This window comes from Paramormyrops kingsleyae, chromosome 12 (genome assembly GCF_048594095.1).
Source record: "Paramormyrops kingsleyae isolate MSU_618 chromosome 12, PKINGS_0.4, whole genome shotgun sequence".
In the NCBI taxonomy this organism is placed as follows: domain Eukaryota; kingdom Metazoa; phylum Chordata; class Actinopteri; order Osteoglossiformes; family Mormyridae; genus Paramormyrops; species Paramormyrops kingsleyae.
The window spans coordinates 29459873-29477737 of record NC_132808.1 but is presented as its reverse complement, the minus strand read 5'-3'; the positions used below and the strand labels follow the sequence as shown (position 1 = coordinate 29477737).

Below are 17865 nucleotides of genomic sequence, written 5' to 3'. Positions count from 1 at the left end.
TCGCTGTTATTTTCAGTCGCCCGATTTAAATCCCCTCGCTACCCACACAAACGTGCGTGTGTGTGTGTGTGTGTGTTCGCCTGACGTCACAATGAAACGTGACGGAAGATCAATGAGATTTCAGATCTCCAATAAGTCCAGATGCATCGAGAACAGAGCGCAATGGCGACTGGCGCTTCCTTTTTCACACGTCATAAGTGGGTAGTTGAAAACCTGTAATAAATATTATACGATATACGTATATGTGATCTTTTTAGTGTACTCTAAATATTTCCCCTGTATTACTTGCTCTTGTAAATAAAACTGTAGTTATCGATTACTCTTGTCTTGAAAGTGTAAAAACAAGAGGGTATGCAAAGGCAGGGACGAGGCAAGTTGTAAATTATTTACGAAGAGAGTACTCCCCGTGAGATTGATCACAAAGCCTGTCGCGTGGCTTCAGTACATCCCCAGATCTAAATTTCCAGTAGTAATAATGTGACATTCGTTATTTACTAACGTGCTTTGGGTTGTTTTAGTTACGCTGTCTGTAGGCTACTATCTTGAATTTGTTTTTCATATATAGCTTACATATATCCATTACTACATTGTGTTTTAGAAGTAAAATGTGTAGAGATGTTAGGATGCCAGATGTCTATGAATTTTAGGAAAAACTGAAGTAATTTAGATGTTTACGTCAAAATTGCGAAGCCTAATGCTTAACTCATAAATGTATATAAAAAGTCCTTATCGTGTTTATTTGCATGTAAATATTATTTTTTGTGTTAATTATGTTGCCTACAATTATTATTTTTTATTTAATGAAATAGTTTGAGAGACTTTTCTTTTTGGCATAACAGCTGAATTTAACCTTACTCACAAAACCTAGTCACTGGACTAGTGGTCATATTAAAGATGTAAGGCTGAAAATGCTTCAGCTAGTTAAATATAATGTTAAAAAAAACAAATGCAAAAATAAATGTATGAACTGTATATTAAAATGAAGTACTGTTCTCATGAAGGCTGTGTAACGGATGTGCTGCGGGCCACACCGAACCTTTAACCTTTAAACAGTTCCAGTTAAAAATACAAATGCAAATAAGTTGACTGAAAATGTTCATAATTAATTTGTGATTTACAGGGCGTCGCTGCCCTTGCATTTCCTCCCATCCTTTCTTCCCACTACCCTTGACTGGATCTGACACTCCTTGCATGCATTCACATGAATTCTTTCACTTGAATACAGATAGCATAAATGAAGCACTACAGACAAGGAAGGGCGTTTTTTTTACCCTGAGTGCCACCAGCATTTACAAGAAGACAGCGAGGCAGTGGAAGGGGAAGGGGATGTTTTAGGGTTATGGATGGGGGAGGGGAGAGCGGGGGGGGGGGGGGGGGAACTCAAGCCTTTCTTATTGGCTGATTTAAACAGATGGGGGAGGGGCACCTTTTAGATTTTCACACCGGCCGTAGTGTGGTTGAGGGAGTATGGAAGCAAAAATAGGTGTGGATATACAGACGTGAGATTAATTAAAGATGGAGGGAAATATTGTGCTCGGTGTGTAAAACAGGCAGGAAGGGAAAGTTCCCGACGTCACAGCTCAGTTAAAGTGACGGACCTGACTGTTATAGCGTCGTCATGACGGAGCCTCTTTAAATTACCCTCTGTGCGGCCACATATTGTATGAAAATGTCAATTGGTTTTAAACCTGTTTTTTATGCCAATGACCAACCCATTAAGGTAAATGGCGTTTAGTGTTTAAGTATGAAATGAATCCCTTCATTTATGTATGTATGACTGCAGTGAATTATTGTTACGGATACGTGGGCATCTTAAGATGTAGCAATGATGTAGGAATGAATAAGTCACTGAGCTCCTGTATGGGACCTTTATCTTAATAAGAGGTACCTCTTGAAAGCACATTTTGTGTTACATGTGGAAATAAATACGAATTCTGTTGTGTATTTTGATAGTTGCACGTTTTGATCTACAACTTTCTCACAGTTTTCAACACAGCCGAATAAGAGCGATTTAACATCTATTGTTAAATACACCAGTGCTGCCCACGTCATTACAAAATCAGGAGTGACTAATACTGCCTTTAAGGACCAACTGTCTAATGCATCGTGTTGTAACTCATGGGAAGTCATTAACTGAGCTGTGCTTAGGTACAATTTTACAGAGATTCATCTACAACCTACCTTAGGCCCTAAGAAGGGAACATGATCAGAGATGCGGATTTTGGCATTTTTGGAGGAAAGGGACACGTTCTTACCAATACCGTGTACGTGTACTGTGTGTGTTTATGGGGTGAGGAGGTTCAGGACTGGTTTGGTCCCCGTCACTGCTGAAACCAAACCTCAGCTATAGGACCTGATTAATCTCCCTAGTTTACGCCCAGTGCTCCCGATACAGACGTGCAACTTCAGTGTCAGACTTTTTTTTCAGTTTCCCATATTTGCACTTCGACTTTTCTGTGTCCCTACACACTATAGTTTTTGTAGGGAGTGAAATATCTTTTGCATAAGTGGCACGAGTCCACTCGAGAATCACCCCAAAGAGTGATGTTAAATGACTCATGATGGTCTGAAATTGCTCTCACCTAAGGCGGAGATGAAACCTTTTAATGTGTCCATTACTGCGAAGCAAACGTCGCGACTATTGAACGGACTGATATAAGGGTTAATTTAAAGGTAATGATGCCGGGAGTCTTTCTGTAATAACAAAATAGCTTGGAATATAATGGACAGTTGTTCCAGTTTGAGCACATTAAGACTGATTATGACGCTTTTGATTTCGTTTCACTTACACGCTTTAACCCGTTTCTTTTCATGCACATTTAGTGGAAATGAAACTGCAATTGCGAACATAAAATTAAGTTTTACAGCTCAGCCACGGCAAAGTCGAGGGTGGGGGAAACGCTGGCGGCTGGAAATTTTCCTTTAGCCAGACATTCGTGACTGGATCATTCACAGTGGGCTCGGCGTTTCTCTTGGCGGCGCCCGAGTGTGTTTTTCTGCGTTTTCTTATAGTGTGCGTTTGTGCGCGTGGGCTTGCTAACGCCGCGTGGGAGTGCGGCTTCTCATGACGCCGCCGGGTGTTTATGAGCACCGCACCGCAATTTTGATGAATGTGGGTTTTTATTCCCCTCCCTCTCCATCCCTTTTCTGCGCGTTTTTGCCCACGGAAGTCTGCGGGTGCACGTGTGAGGGGAAAAAGGGACTGGACAGAAAAGTAGTGATCGAAAGAATGAGATCGCGGATACAAGCGGCTGAAATGAGTTTCCTCCGCAGGGTGTCTGGGCTCAGCCTTAGAGAGAGGGTTAGGAGCTCGGACATTCGGGAGCAGCTCAAAGAAGAGCCGCTGCTCCTCTGCATGGAAAGGAGCCAGTTGAGTGGTTCAGGCATATAGATGCCTGGATGGCTTCCTGGGGAGGTGTTTCGGGCATGTCCAACCAGGAGGAGACCCCAGGGCAGACCCAGGACACACTGGAGGGACTGTATCGCTCAGCTGGCCTAGGAACGCCTTGGTATCCCCCCCTGTGGAGCTGGAGGAGGTGGCTGGTGAGAAGGAGGTCTGGGCATCCCTGCTTAGACTGCTGCCCCTGGGACCCGACCCTGGACACGTGGTCTATGATGGATATATGGATGGAAAAGTGGACAGTACAACCCGCAAGGTACAATGGTCAATTAGCTTGGACCAATCAGCAGTGAGTAAAAAGTCACTGAAAAGTGTTGACGGGAGCCCCCAGTCCAAGGCCCTGCTAGCTATGAGGTCACCGAGGTGCGGAAAGCTGGCTGCAGCCCTGCCCAGTGCTCAGGTCACTCTGACGCTCTACCAATGACAGCAGGCTGACTATCTGCATCCCCTCCTGCTAGAGATACTGCACTGCTCTTCACCACTAAGCTTTGCAGAGGCTTGTGCAGCCACTCCAGGTTATTGCTGGAGGTGACCTTGAAAGCTGCGAGACCAGCTTCTTCTGGAAGGGGAGACCCACTGGGCTACGGAAGTGCGCTTGTCGTTAAAAGGTTGTTGGTTCAAATCCCTGTCCAACAAAGCACCAGTGAGGTACCTTGAGCAAGGTACTACCCACAAGCACTGCTCCCTGGGGGCTGAATTAGCTGCCCCTGTTATGTCAGGATGTTACATACAGGTTAAATGCAGAAGACACATTTTGTTGTTGTGCTATGGTGTGTCGACAATGACAACTAATCACTTTCACTACCGACCATAACCCACAGTGTACCACTCCACTCTCACTTATCGCTGTGTATTATGAGGCTGCATTTGCAATATTTATTTATCCATAACTTTTATATAATATTGTCATTTTGTCAAACTGCATTTCCATACGGAGCCTCCTCCCTAAGAACCTCACTCTCCTTTCATACCCGTGTGAAGTGTGACGGTGTGACAGTAAGTGGGCTGATCTGACTGAGGCTGGAGGTCCAGATGGTGGCTCTTGATGCAGAGCAGCTCTGTGGCATTAGCCAGTCCTGTGCCCCCCCCCCCCCCATTGCAGCCTTCCTCATAGCCGTAACCAGCCGTGACCCCCGTTTCCATTACAATGCTCCCTGCCTCATATTTCTGCATCCTGTTACTCTAAGGCAGTTAACCAGGGCTATTCTGCACTGACTATGATGTCATCCTCCGTGGTTGGGTCCATCTGCCTCTGAGGTCACAAATCAATGGGAGCTCCCAAACTTTTGGTCAAAACCCAAAACTCGAGTCTTTGCTGGCTCCTGGCCTTCTAAACCAGCACCTGCATCCAAGCATTTCCCAGCATCCTGCTAACATGGGAAGGGTCACATGAGCGTGGCAGCCAGTCATTACCTCCCACCACATGCCTCCATTACATCAACTCTATGATTCCTACTTTTATAGACATTCTTTTTATTTTTTTCATTGTTACTGTCAGATTGGAAATTGGGCTTTCTGCACTCAAACAAGCAACTTTTTGCTTAAATTGATTCAATATTTTAAATTTAATTTAAAACACAGCTCAGTAATTATAAGGTATTTCTCCAGGAAAAAAAAAAGTTTTCAGCCGTGTTGTGAAATATTGTTGCAGAATAGCCTTAAATCCTTTTCAGGGTCGTTGTCTTCTGAAAGCTCAGTTTTGTTTTTAGCAGCACTTTCAAAACAAGCAATTCCATTCAGAACATTTGCATAACAAAAATAAAGCAAATAGGGTCGTATATATGCTTTGGATCGACATTGTCATTTTCATAGTTTTTAGCAGATGCCAAGCAGATTTGTTTTTTTTGACCCGCATCTTCTTATTGTTGGCAGTGGGGAACCCCAGAAAATTCACGACATGCGTTCTAAGCGCAGATATCTCGGCACGCGGAGGACTGTTTCTGGTTTGCAGCGCGTGGCAAGTTTAGCTTGGATCCGTTTGGATGGTCGCTGGTTTGGTGCCAGACCTACAGCGGAGACGGAGCCCCGGATTCCGACGTCGGAGGCACGGCTGTGTCATCCAAGTCCGTAATTAAGCGGGTGTTAATTATGATGGCGCTCCCCGGTTACTTTGGGGGGAGGGGTAGGTTCAGCGGGATGTCAGGGCACCGTATCCTCCACACACTGCACAAAAATCCTAAACCATAAAACAACACGAACAACTATTTGTCAATATATCACAGTTTTACCATTAATAGTATCAATTCAAACTTAGCAACGTCACCAAGAAAGTGTGTTTATATCTCTAGTACAAAACACGTTACTCTGTAATAAAATTTGACCAATTGTTTTTTACGCAACATGACCAATATATAGTCTGAACCAATCACGAAACATGACATTGAGTACTTTTTTATCTCTTAAGCAGAACGGGTATTTTTTTCTGGAAGATTTTAGTCAATCCTAGCAGGAAACGGTAAACTCGTATGAAATTTTATCTGCAGGATAACAGTATATGCTTTTATCTTGCAACAATACAGTTATAATTCAGTTAATGTATTGTAAATCAGCAGAAGGAATAACAAGGGTTCAAATGTTACGCTGATTCCTGGTAGACTGTTGTGCTTTGAGTTATATCTGTGTGAATTCTGCCGCCCCAGTAGGAATCGAATCAAATATCCTACGGAAATCGCACGCTGTGTGAAAATTTGATCAGCTTGATATCACGTTTATATGCTAATGCATGTTTTTATTACAGAGTTATTTACGTCGGATCAACAAACGCTGCGACAACACGCGAAAACTTGCGAAAATAGAAAAAGGGCCTCAATTTCAGTCCGATGGAGACAATCATGTTGTCTGAGCCTAGAATTCACAGCCGCCGCCCCCCCACACACACGCACATTGTTGTCTATATTGCATTATTCGCATTATTGTCTATATCTTTTCACAAATAGGACTGCATGACACTAAACGGGGTCGCACAAAGTCGATGTTGTATAGAAAGAGCCCAGTGACATTCTGCCCTAGAAGATTGTCTCGAAAATATGAAACTTCTACAATATAAATTGAATACCGTAAGGGCAGAGGTTATCTGTCTAAAGGTTTATACTGAAATATGCTGTAGCCTAAGTTTAAAGTTACAACTGTCATTTCACTTCAACCGCAAAATATACTGTAAGGCTGGGGGGAGCCTACCCATCGGGCAGCGCGGCATGCTGGAGCGGTGCCAGCTATGTAAATAATGTGAAATGTTGTGCATAGTTAGTGTCTATTGTCTTGTGATTGTGTTGTATTGTAGCGTCATGTATAGTGTTTAATGTCGTGTTGTATTCGCGTGTGCGTGCGCCCACCGTATGTTGGGACAGTCAGCGCGGTGGGCAAAATATGTCGGTGGGGGAAGGGGGTTTATTTGCCGCTGCATGTGTATGTGTGCGGTGTTATTTAAAGAGTTGTTAGTAGAAGTGTGTTTTTGATATAAGCTGCTACTGTGATACCGTTGTTTACTTAAAAAGTTCAAACTTATGCGGGACAGTAGTGCTGTTGCTGAGACAAATTCTGCATAAAATGTAAAATTTGGTGGAATTTCATACGCGAAACGGCGCGGCGTCCCTCGAACGGCACAGCGCTGCGGACGCCCCAGGAGCAGTATTTGGTGTGAAGTGAAGGCGAAGAGACGGCGGCTTTGCACTGGGGGAGGGGGGGGGGTAGACTCGGCTCCCACACCTGAAGCTGCTCCGGTGGGAAGACAAAAGCTGTCTGAGAAGAGGACAGGGGGAGGGAGCGGAGTGCAAACGGATTGGGGGGGGGGGACGGCTCGCTGCAAATTATTCTGATTAGTCACAGGCTCCCCGGAGACGGTGCCTTAATTGTTCTTTTTGTTCCTGGTTTCCATCTTTCTCCGCCACCCAAACACCGCACTTCTAGTCCCGCTTTCCTGACAGTTCCTGTACCGCTGTAGCCTCCTTTTGTCACTCGCGTCCATTTCCTGGCTCTTAAATCTGCTTTATTATTATTATTATTATTAGTAGTAGTAGTAGTAGGAGTAGTAGTAGTATTAGTATTAGTATTATTTGCCTCTCTAATTCCCTGATGCTGGAGTACCTAGAAGGTGACCTTCTCCGCCCCCGCCAGCCCCCCCTCGCGGTCTCTGTCACCTGCTGACTGAGTCCCCCGGTCACCTTCCCTATGCACACAGCGCGCGCCTTCTGCACATCTGCTTCTGGCGCATGAAGTCACGCCGAGACCCTAAACGTTTATTTTTACGATTGCCATTAAACTGCATTGCTCTCGTAAAATTTTATTCGCTATTAAGGAGGAATCGGCTGAGGCTGAGACGCGTTGAGTTTCGAAGCCTCCTGCCTCGCCCACTAAACACAATTCCTGGTTGGCAAACTATAACCACAGGTGGAAGCGCAGCGTGATGCCGCCGTCCAGCATCACTTCGGGATCATGTGACAGGAGGAGACAGAATACCTAGCAATAGGCACGTATACACAGGCGAATGTAGGCCTACTTTTATTCAGTAGGCGAGTTAATTTATATTAAAATAATTGCGCCCATTGCCGAAGAAGAGGCTATATAACCAAGTGTTTCTTCTTTGTAGTCGACGGCTAAAAACTGAGACAACAGGAGAGAATGCAAATGAAGCTCGGTTGTTATTTTTTGCATTTAATCGAATTTCAATCCCTTTTGAAGTGCAGCGCTTTTCAACTATTAAAAGAAAAAAAACGGGACGCGACGCATGAGATCTCCGCGCGTTTCTCACATACACGCGTCTCATCGTCGGCAGGCTTTTCATGGCGCTGCTCGGGGTTTAATCTTCAGACCGGCGGTAATTTATGCGGGAGGGTGAGTCTGGGCGGCGGGGAGCATCGTCACAAGCCTGGGCCCTCAGACTCAGTGGGGCTCTGAAATACAGATTTATGTGTCTTTTGATGTGTAATTTGTGGAGCGGAGGAATTCGGGAGCTCGCCAGTTAATGAAATGAGATAAATAAAAATGTTATTTGTAAACATAATAATAATAATAATAATAATAATACCGAGTGGGTAAAAATAAAAGAAAAAAATAATAGCATTAAATGTTTAAAACGTGCATTTCTTTGTGTGTGGAGAAGCTTCGGAAGATGTAAAGCTGCAGTGCGCTACATCTATGAAGAAAGAACAACCTGCATGAGGTGTCACGTGGACAGAGTGTCTCGCTTTATACTCTTTAAATCTACATCAGCAGCACCAAGACACGTGCACTTGTTTATGCGAGACCCGTAAGCTGAGCGTTTATTTATGAATATTTATCTTTAATGTTATGCTTTAGCAACAAGGGCCCTGGCAATAATTGTGCCAATGAAGTCCAATTTTGAATTTAAAATTGAAATGTACTTTGGAATACCTGTTCTAGGTGCTCTCGTCGCCCGCTGTGCGTATCCGATCCAGCTGTAAAAAAAATTCTCATTCAGCTGGAGAAACGCTGAATAGCAAAGCAAGTTCGATCCATTCGTCTAGCTGCTTTCCACTCACAGTAGTCAGGATCGCGTGGGGGGGTCTGGAGATAACAGGGAAAATTCAAATTTAAAATTAATTTTATATCGTAACTATATAATCAATGTCACCGTGAACTTGTACTAGATAAGTGGTTATGGGTGATGGCTGGTTATGTAATCTCCTCGTGCTAATAATAACAATAAAGCTCTCTGTACTATTAATATAGAATAGAACATGTATCAGCAGTAGGCCTACATGCGCAAACTCAAATGCCATCACTATTGTCTGCCTGGTACATTCCCACAATATAACTCTTCTCGTTATCTCAGCTGTGAATGCATTGCTGATCAAGATCTCTTGAATTTACTCATTAAAATACTTCCAGGCAGGCTGGTCACTCTGCTGAGGTCGGCGGGACTCCCGTAGCACCTTCGAGCCGCGGGAGAGAGGGGGTCGGGGTCTTTGTCCGCTGGGGTCTTCCATCTCCCATCAGTCTTAGCTTCTGCATGGTGGGCGGGCCTTCCAGCAGTTGTGAACCACACGTCCTACCGGTTAAAATTTCCCTCAGGTCCTGAAATACGAAGTTTAGCATTTTTGCATGACTAAAATGGTGTGTTTACCTTCAAACTGGGGTGATGGTGTGTGACTTCTGTCATCAGAAGGTCGCCAGTTCAAATCCCATCCTTGATAGAATAGTCACATGTCCATTGGGCTCTTCAGCAAGGCCCCTAACCCCCCAAAATGCTGCAGGTTGCCGGATAAATGGCCTAACCCTCTACTCAGACCCCAGCTTCACTCTCACCTCTGTGTGTGTGTGTGTATGTTTCAAACAAGAGCAAAATAGGATATGCGAAAACATTATTTCACTTAATTTACTTAATTTTAAAGCTTCCTGTGATTCAGCACTTGACTGAAGTTTTTAAGAACCTGCTGACTGCTAAACATGATTCAACCCAGGTTTGGGTTAATGGTTCATTTTGCCAGACGTTTCCATATCTGCAGCGTTCGGCTGTCAAATCATTCAGCAAAATGGCATCTTGTCAATAAAAGACGCTAAATCTGAAACCCGCCTGACATTTTCGGGAGCAGCAAAGGCAGGGCACCATTTCATCTTCTGAACACTGAAAAAAAGCTGAAATATGTGGTCGCCTGAAATGAAAGATTTTCCCCTGCTCTTCTTGTTTTTTTTTTTCATCTTATGCTTCGTACCACATCCTGGCTTCACTTCGACAGCGCTTACAGCAGGTACACTGATGTGGAATGCGTCCCTGATTGTCTTTGAAACACGCAGCAGCGTTTAATCTGGGCGAGAACGGGACCTGACTTCGGCTGTGGTCATGGTGGGATACTGTCCGATTTGTGGAAAGCCCGTCTACTTCGGTGAGTTTACAGTGCATATACACTTCATGTCTGTTACATTGACGCACAGCTAAAAGCAGAATAGCTTTCGTTTCTGCTTCCCAGACATCCGGCCTTTCACGCCGCGATTCTGCTCTGATTATAAGGCTCTTGTTTCTTTTGTTTAGTTAAAGTTGATGTGATATTTCAGATTATTAAATCTGTTTAGATTTTTGAAGCTTCTCAGAACAGAAAATGTATGAAAGAAAGAGCAAAGGCTAACAGGAAATGTAGCAAAAACAAGCATCTTATAAAATAACTAAAGAAGTATAAAAGGCCAGAGACTCCGGACCCCCTGCAAGCCGGAATAGGACCAGCGGTTACAGAAGATGGATGGGTGGGTGGATGGATGGATGGATGGATGGATGATATAAAAAGGCCAAAATATTATCATTCAGGAATTAAAGTAAACTACCAGGATTTCCTTCACTGACCACTGTGTTTTCAAACAGTTGTGTTGTGTGACATCTTGGGTATCACCTGAAGGTTTTAACCTTGGATAAACTGTATTTGTTAAATATAAAACAGTAAACAAGGCAGTAGCTTTAGGTTAGCAGCTGTTCAATTTTAGGTCATGCTGCTCTTTTTCATTAAATTACTAGTATGTGCTTGAGGAACTTTTCAGGTTTTAGCATAATTAGTTATTAAGGTTGCTAAGAAATAGAAAAATATAGTTGGCTTCAGTTACATGCATTGCTGTGAGGGTTTGTGTGTACGGAGCACTGCTGAGGATCAGAGAAACCCATTTGTTGTGACTGATGAGGAGTTTGACACACTAGAATGTTCCATGAGGAATGGTGGGGGGTTCACTTCTGTCTTGGGGTCCCGGAATGCTGTGTAGCATTTTCCGCAATCCTGCGAGAGGGCAGAGAGAGACACGTCAGGCTGCTTTTGACCGTTGATGAAATCTTGAAGGACGTACAGCAAAACAGGAAGTGGGTTAATTCAAATGGAGCAACCCGTGTTGCTTAGGCAGGAAGGGGCGGGGATAAGGCGGGATGCATGAACCACAGCACCACAATGCTGCCATGCTAGGCTAGACTGTGGTAGAAAAAAATTAACACAATACTGTGAAATAAATGGTAAACTTCATAAGAAGAAAATTGCTCTGTTTAAGAAAACAGAGTAAGATCGACTAAACAAAGTGATTGATTTGAGAAGAATCAATATTCTGTCCTCTTTTTATTGTTATTTAGATCCACATAGCTCTAATTTTACATACATCTTGCTATGTATTTCTACAACAAAATGTTGACAAGTTTATTTATAAATCACAGTGCAAAAGGCCTTGAATTCATGTGATGATGTCATAATGAGGCAAGCCCTCCATTGGCAGGTGAGAAGAAGCGTTCCTTGGGCCGGGATTACCACCCACTCTGCCTGAAATGTCAGGAGTGCAAACGGCAGCTCAACCCAGGCCAGCACGCAGAGGTACGGAGGCACAGGGCGACGCAGGACCCCGAGCTCCCACTGGGTGGCGCTGTCTTTGCCCAGCATTTCAGTGTTTACTCCTTGTGCATCTGCTTTTGTTGTAACCCTCTGTGTTGGTGATCAGAAGATACGCTGTCATTGCGGTTTAAATTAAAAATATTTTTTAAAAATTCAGAAACAGATCTGGAGCATATCTGGGTGGAGGCTGATGTCCCCCACCCCGAATGCCCACCACCACTGCTCAGACACACAGTCACCCACTTAAGTGTCCCTCAAAAGCCACTGACGCTCACCTGCCGTTTCCTGTCCTTTCCAGCACGACGAGAAACCGTACTGCACCTACTGCTACATGAAGCAGTTTGGGCCCAGAGGTGAGCCGGGGGGGGGGGGAGCACCACACACAGCATACATAGGGCAGGGACCCACCGAGAGAGGAGGCAGGTCAGGGGGGGCAAGGATAGCCAGGGAAGAGCGAGCCTAACTGTTACCATGGACACAGCACCCCCACCCCCCCCCCCCCACACACACACACTTTCTCAGGATCTCACAGATCTTCATAGTATTGATCTGCTCCAACACCAGGCTGTTGTTGTAGACATCTAAATCACACTGCATCTCACTGTCTCTTCCTGCTCAGTGACCATGATCTACTGCAAAAATCCACAGCTGTGTTCCTTCTTCATGGTTTCCACCAAATATCCATCCAAACATCAACCCTTAAAGCTGAGCTGAACTATACATGCAGTAAAATACCTTATCTGCTGTTTCAAGTATTGGGCAGATTATTTTAAAAATTTTTTAGTTCAGATCTGGCAACCTCTGCTTTACAGAAAGCCAGTGGCCTGGTTGCTCGTTCTGAACGGTCCGTCAGTCTCAAACTCAAGACCTTATGTCGTGCTTCTCTGCCTTCCAGGCGGCAGGAGACCCATGTCACACTTGTGCAACTCCACCGGGTCATAGGAGAGGAAACCGTGTCTCCAGCTCGTCAAGTGAGGACCTTCCTAGGGCCAGACGTGCTGCCAGCACTCACCAGCAGGGGGCTCTGACTCCAGCGGAGTAAAGTGAAGTGCCGGGAAAAGGGGATGCTTAAGGCTCCATATTGTGATAGCAGTGTCCAGGATGGAACATCGGAAATGAAGGCCTCCAGGTCCGGATCATTCCGGAAATGCCTTCACTCATTAAATATCCAAACATGACACCTTTAAAGGTGGGAATTCACATTCCAATTGGCTACTTGGTTATTACAAGCATATTTTCTACAGTCATTTTAAAATTACTGTAAATACAGCATAAATATTTTTATCTATAGAAGTCAGTTGGTACTGAAATTTAAATGTTTTTAACAGTTAAACAGTTTTGACAATATTTATTTGATGTGCTTTTTTGATGTGCTTTTCTATTGCATCATATAGATATCACGCAATATAATGCTCATATCTGTATAGCATCACATAATATTAATGTGTTATCATCGCATAAACTTTTCAAAAATGTGTAAATTACATAGTGACAATTTACAATAAAGCTTTGCCTTTTTCAATATTCAATGTGATTCTCCAAAATCATTTACTCAAAAGCCTCTTTCTCTGCAAATGAATGAAAACAAAAAGGGCACTAATTAAAATTTATCTGATTTTATATTTTTAAAATGTTCATTTTAATTTCATAGAAAGAGCACATTCCTTCTATGGTTTATTTTTAGACTTTGTCCTAATCTACTGCTATCATTCATTTTGAACATCATAAAAGCCAGTAATAACAATTATTAAAACAGAGCTATAAGTAATTTGCTATAATTGCTATTTCCTTGGGTTTAATGTAGACGTGCGTCTGGGCTTGTGTATGTGTGTGTGTGTGTGTGTGTGTGTGTGTGTGTGTGAGTGGGTTTACCTATCCTTATGGGACATAATGTCCCCATAACGTGATAAATATCCGTTTTTTTTCCCTTATGGGGACCGGTTTCCTGGTCCCCATAAGGGAAAACTTTATTTTATAAAAATCGGTGACTGCCATGAAAAAACTAAAAATGTCTTGTATTTTGTTAGGTTACTTATGGTTATGGTTAGGGCAGGGTGGGGGTTAAGGTTGTCATAGTTAGCGTTAGCTTTTTTCCCATTGAAATGAATGAGCGGTCCCCATAAGGATATGTTTACCCTACATGTGCGTGTGTGTGTGTGTGTGGCTGCCTCACACACCAGGTACCTCCAGACAGGCTCCAGGCTCCACTATAATGGAATAAAATCACATTACGATATTTGACATTTTTTCATGTTAAATATTGCGATATATTGTAAAACAAAAAAAGACCTGAAATAAAGTACAGCCAAGTAAAACTGATTGGCTGTTTCTCGGTATGCCTGTTTGACCGTACTTGTGTTCTCACGTACACATTTTATATCCAAAGTTCGTTCTTGGAGGCAAGTTAGCAAGACCGGTATTACAAAGACCACAAGTGTGATCTTTGCATTCTTGGTGAAACTTATTGACGGTCTCAACCATGGGCATAACTTTGGGTCGAACAGGACTGATAACTGGTTAACAGATAGGAAGCAGCGAGTAGTTATAAGAGGCACAATGTCACAGTGGGCCTGCGTTCATAGTGGGGTACCGCAGGGTTCAATTTTAGGACCACTATTGTTCCTAATTTACATAAATGATATAGACACCAATATATACAGTAAACTGGTGAAATTTGCTGATGACACCAAGGTGGATGGTGTAGCAGATACTGAACTAGCGGCTCAGCAGCTACAGCGGGATCTTGATTTAATTAGTGACTGGGCTGACACCTGGCAGATGAAATTTAACATAGACAAATGTAAGGAACTCCATGTAGGGAGCAGAAATATAAAGTTCAGGTATTTAATGGGACCTACTAAAATAAAGGTAGCTGATTATGAGAAAGACCTTGGTGTGTATGTTGATGCTTCCATGTCTCATTCTTGCCAGTGCGGGGAAGCAATAAAAAAGCCCAATAGTATGTTGGGGTATATTTCCAGGTGTGTGGAGTTTAAGTCAAGGGAGGTAATGCTAAGATTATACAATCCCTTGGTGAGACCTCACCTATAATATTGTGTGCAGGTTTGGTCACCATATCTTAAAAAGGACATTGCGGCCTTAGAAAAGGTGCAGCATAGTGCCACAAGAATGATTCCTGGTCTTAGAGGAATGTCATACGAGGAAAGGTTAGTTGAGCTAAATCTGTTCAGCCTCAAGCAAAGGAGACTGAGGGGGGACATAATCCAGGTCTATAAGATTCTAACAGGTTTGGATGCTGTTCAACCGAATAGTTACTTCAGCATTAGTTCAAATACAAGAACTCGTGGCCATAGGTGGAAATTAGCGGGAGAACATTTCAAACTGGATTTAAGGAAGCACTTCTTTACACAGCGTGTAGTCAGAGTATGGAATAGTCTTCCTGATAACGTCGTGCAAGCTGAATCCTTGGGTTCCTTTAAATCAGAGCTAGATAAGATTTTAACAACTCTGAGCTATTAGTTAAGTTCTCCCCAAGCGAGCTTCATGGGCCGAATGGCCTTAGTTCTTATGTTCTTAATTACATTGTAGTTAAAACACGGGTGATAAAATGTCAACCACAGGTGTTCATTTGGTTTCCACACTGCATAACAACACTTGTCTGTAAGGGATCATGTTTGAACACAAGGATGGTACTCTAACCCAGGGCCCACCAGAGACAGGTAACATTGACCTTTTTTTTGGGGGGGGGGGGCGTCCTTCAGCCTGAATATAATATGAAATCTTCAATGAAGATATGGGCTGAATTGAGTAGGGCAAAGACGGGGTGGGGGTCTAGAATCTGAGACGGGGGTTTCATAAATCCTGTCTTTGATCAGGGGTTTCTGATCTCGGTGCCTACAGCCGAACACGTGCACAACGCAAACAACCGCACTGCAAACATTAGCATGATAAAACGCTCAGCACTGGAGCAAGTGAAGTGGCCACGGGTGGAGAGAGGGTGGGGCGCCATCTCTCTGCCGGCTCTGGCAGCCACATGGTAACCATATATGGAATAGTTACCCCCCCCCCCCCGATTGTGGATCCTGAGAGAGTGGACTGCTAGTTTCTTAATTCAGCCCTTCTGTTTTGTGACACATCATTAAAGCGTTCGTTTGCGAAAATAGTCGGTCGGGAAGGGAGGGGTTAAATTAAAGAATAGGTGTCATTCTGCTTTGCCCTCGCCAGCGCCCACGTGTTTATCCTCCGGATAAACCACCGACCCCACGACTCCCACTGCCCGTGCCCGTCAAACACACGTCAGCACACTAATTAATGCATAATGAGCTTTAATATAATTCCCCGCATGTTACCCGCCCCGTCTTAACCTTTTATACCCAAAGAGATACCATCATCACCCTGGGTAAAAAACACACTTCGTATTTAAAAAATAATCTGTCACATCAGCCAATGAAGATCTAGCCAACTAGAAGCGACTTTTCAACAACTCCAATACTTAATACTTAATGTTTTTTTTTTTTTTACTTATTTTCTGAAATTACTTACGCTGCTCCTCTAACCATCTTTCAATGGACGACGCCTTGATAACACGGGGTTTGAGGCTGTAACAGTGTTAAACACTCGGGGCTTGGTTGTCAGATGTTAATTTGCATTTATTTTAATTTCCGTATGGGACTGTGGGTATTATTCGCGTTAATCGGGTCGATCGCGCGCACATGGAAAACATTAACACTTGAGGCACCTCTCGGGGATGAGCGGGGGAGCAGCCGACCATCTTCCAAGCAGATGTGGCGGCGGATGCCTTGTCCACCGCCATGAGTGAATTTTCTTCCTGTTCGAGATGAAAGGGGGGGGGGGGGGGTAGTGAAGTGCAGAACAGTGATTTAGTCGTTTAAATTTACGACAGCTGAGAATGCATGGACTTACCGGCCTGGTGGGGGGGGTAGATCCATACCGCGTGTACCCAGCTAGCAGATGGTAGCATACTGAAAGCAAATAACAAAATCATTCTAACCGGAAGGATCTCTGTTATTTATTTATTTGTGTCTTTTATAAACTTTTTTCTTTAACTTTTATATTTAAATTTGGGGGGGGGGACAACTGCACTTTGTGTGGCTATGTACAAGGTCTCCCCGACTTTATCTGTAGCTGTCACTCAGAAGAGTGACTGTATATATTATATTTCTATTGGCCAAAAATGAGTACAGACTGATATTTTTATAAGATTCGCTGCATCCGCTTCCTTGTATGCGTCGTAACGTTTTCCCTACGGCATTTTCAGCGTTGATTTAATTTGTCCAGCAGATGGAGCCAAAGTTCGGTTATCTCGTTACCAATGTACCGTGGATCCAGATGTTGTCGCATTACATCTGGATGGGAGATGTAAAGAACTCCGTACGCCTCGGACTGATTGCATGCTACTCATGTGTATTTTCTTACGTTTTTAACTGAAAGTAACAATCAAATTATATTTTTAACCTTTTCGTGATGCAATGTTGCGTCATAATTTTACTTCTTTTATAATGAAAATTGTTGCAACCTAATTGTTTAATTGTCTGTACAACAAACAAAACACTTAAAGTATGTCTTTATTCAATGGAAGCTTTTGCTTTGTGGGTTAGGACTGTAGTCTAGCTGTGATTGGAAGGTCGCCGGTTTAAATCGCGTAGTCGGAAGAATGATTTCGTCGTTGGGCATTTGAACGAGGCCCTTAACCCCAACTGCTCCAGGGAACTGGCTGACTCTGCTTTCTCAATTGTACGTCACTTTGGATAAAGGCGCCTGCGAAGTAAATGTACAAAAAAAAAGATGTTTAAATTCCTAAATATCAACACTAGGTGTCAGCAGAGCATAATCAAAAGGAAGGAAAGCACCAGGCCCGTTTGGTGGGAATGATGACTGCAAATCCTAACTCCTTAGTTCTCTTACTTTGCAGAGAGTGTCTAGCGGGGATTTGTACTTTCCCTAATACCAGTATGACTATTTCTTGGAGAATGTAGCCAAGTGCTAGCGCGAAGGCTAATGCGCCGATAAGTATTTGTTATTATAAAAATTCCATTGCTGAATAAATAGTTATGTTTATGAAAATGCATTTGCCAGAATATGATTTAGTGTACAGTCATGATAAAATAATCTTGAAGGATGGGGGTACACTTTCTGGCTTGTGAGAAAAACAAACCCATAGCTATTAGAAGCTGC

The 17865-nt window shown here is 43.4% G+C and overlaps 1 protein-coding gene and 1 long non-coding RNA gene across 3 annotated transcripts; one reads left to right on the top strand and one right to left on the bottom strand.

The window, feature by feature from the left end:
• Positions 1 to 4987: 4987 nt before the first annotated feature.
• LOC111847316 (uncharacterized) lies at positions 4988 to 16825 on the bottom strand. 2 transcript variants are annotated; one of them, XR_002839073.2, is made up of 7 exons: positions 16594 to 16825; positions 16409 to 16498; positions 9483 to 11115; positions 9292 to 9407; positions 8899 to 8923; positions 8771 to 8814; positions 4988 to 5576 (listed from the first exon to the last, which is right to left on the bottom strand). It is a non-coding gene; the product is annotated as an uncharacterized lncRNA (long non-coding RNA). The 2 variants fall into 2 exon arrangements; XR_002839074.2 differs by lacking the exon at positions 4988 to 5576 and adding an exon at positions 8119 to 8289.
• LOC111847314 (cysteine-rich protein 1) lies at positions 10106 to 13233 on the top strand. Its single transcript, XM_023818377.2, has 4 exons — positions 10106 to 10242; positions 11597 to 11691; positions 12008 to 12062; positions 12605 to 13233. Exons 1-4 carry the CDS (start codon positions 10200 to 10202, stop codon positions 12649 to 12651), a joined length of 240 nt encoding a protein of 79 aa, XP_023674145.1. The 5' UTR covers positions 10106 to 10199; the 3' UTR covers positions 12652 to 13233.
• Positions 16826 to 17865: the final 1040 nt, after the last annotated feature.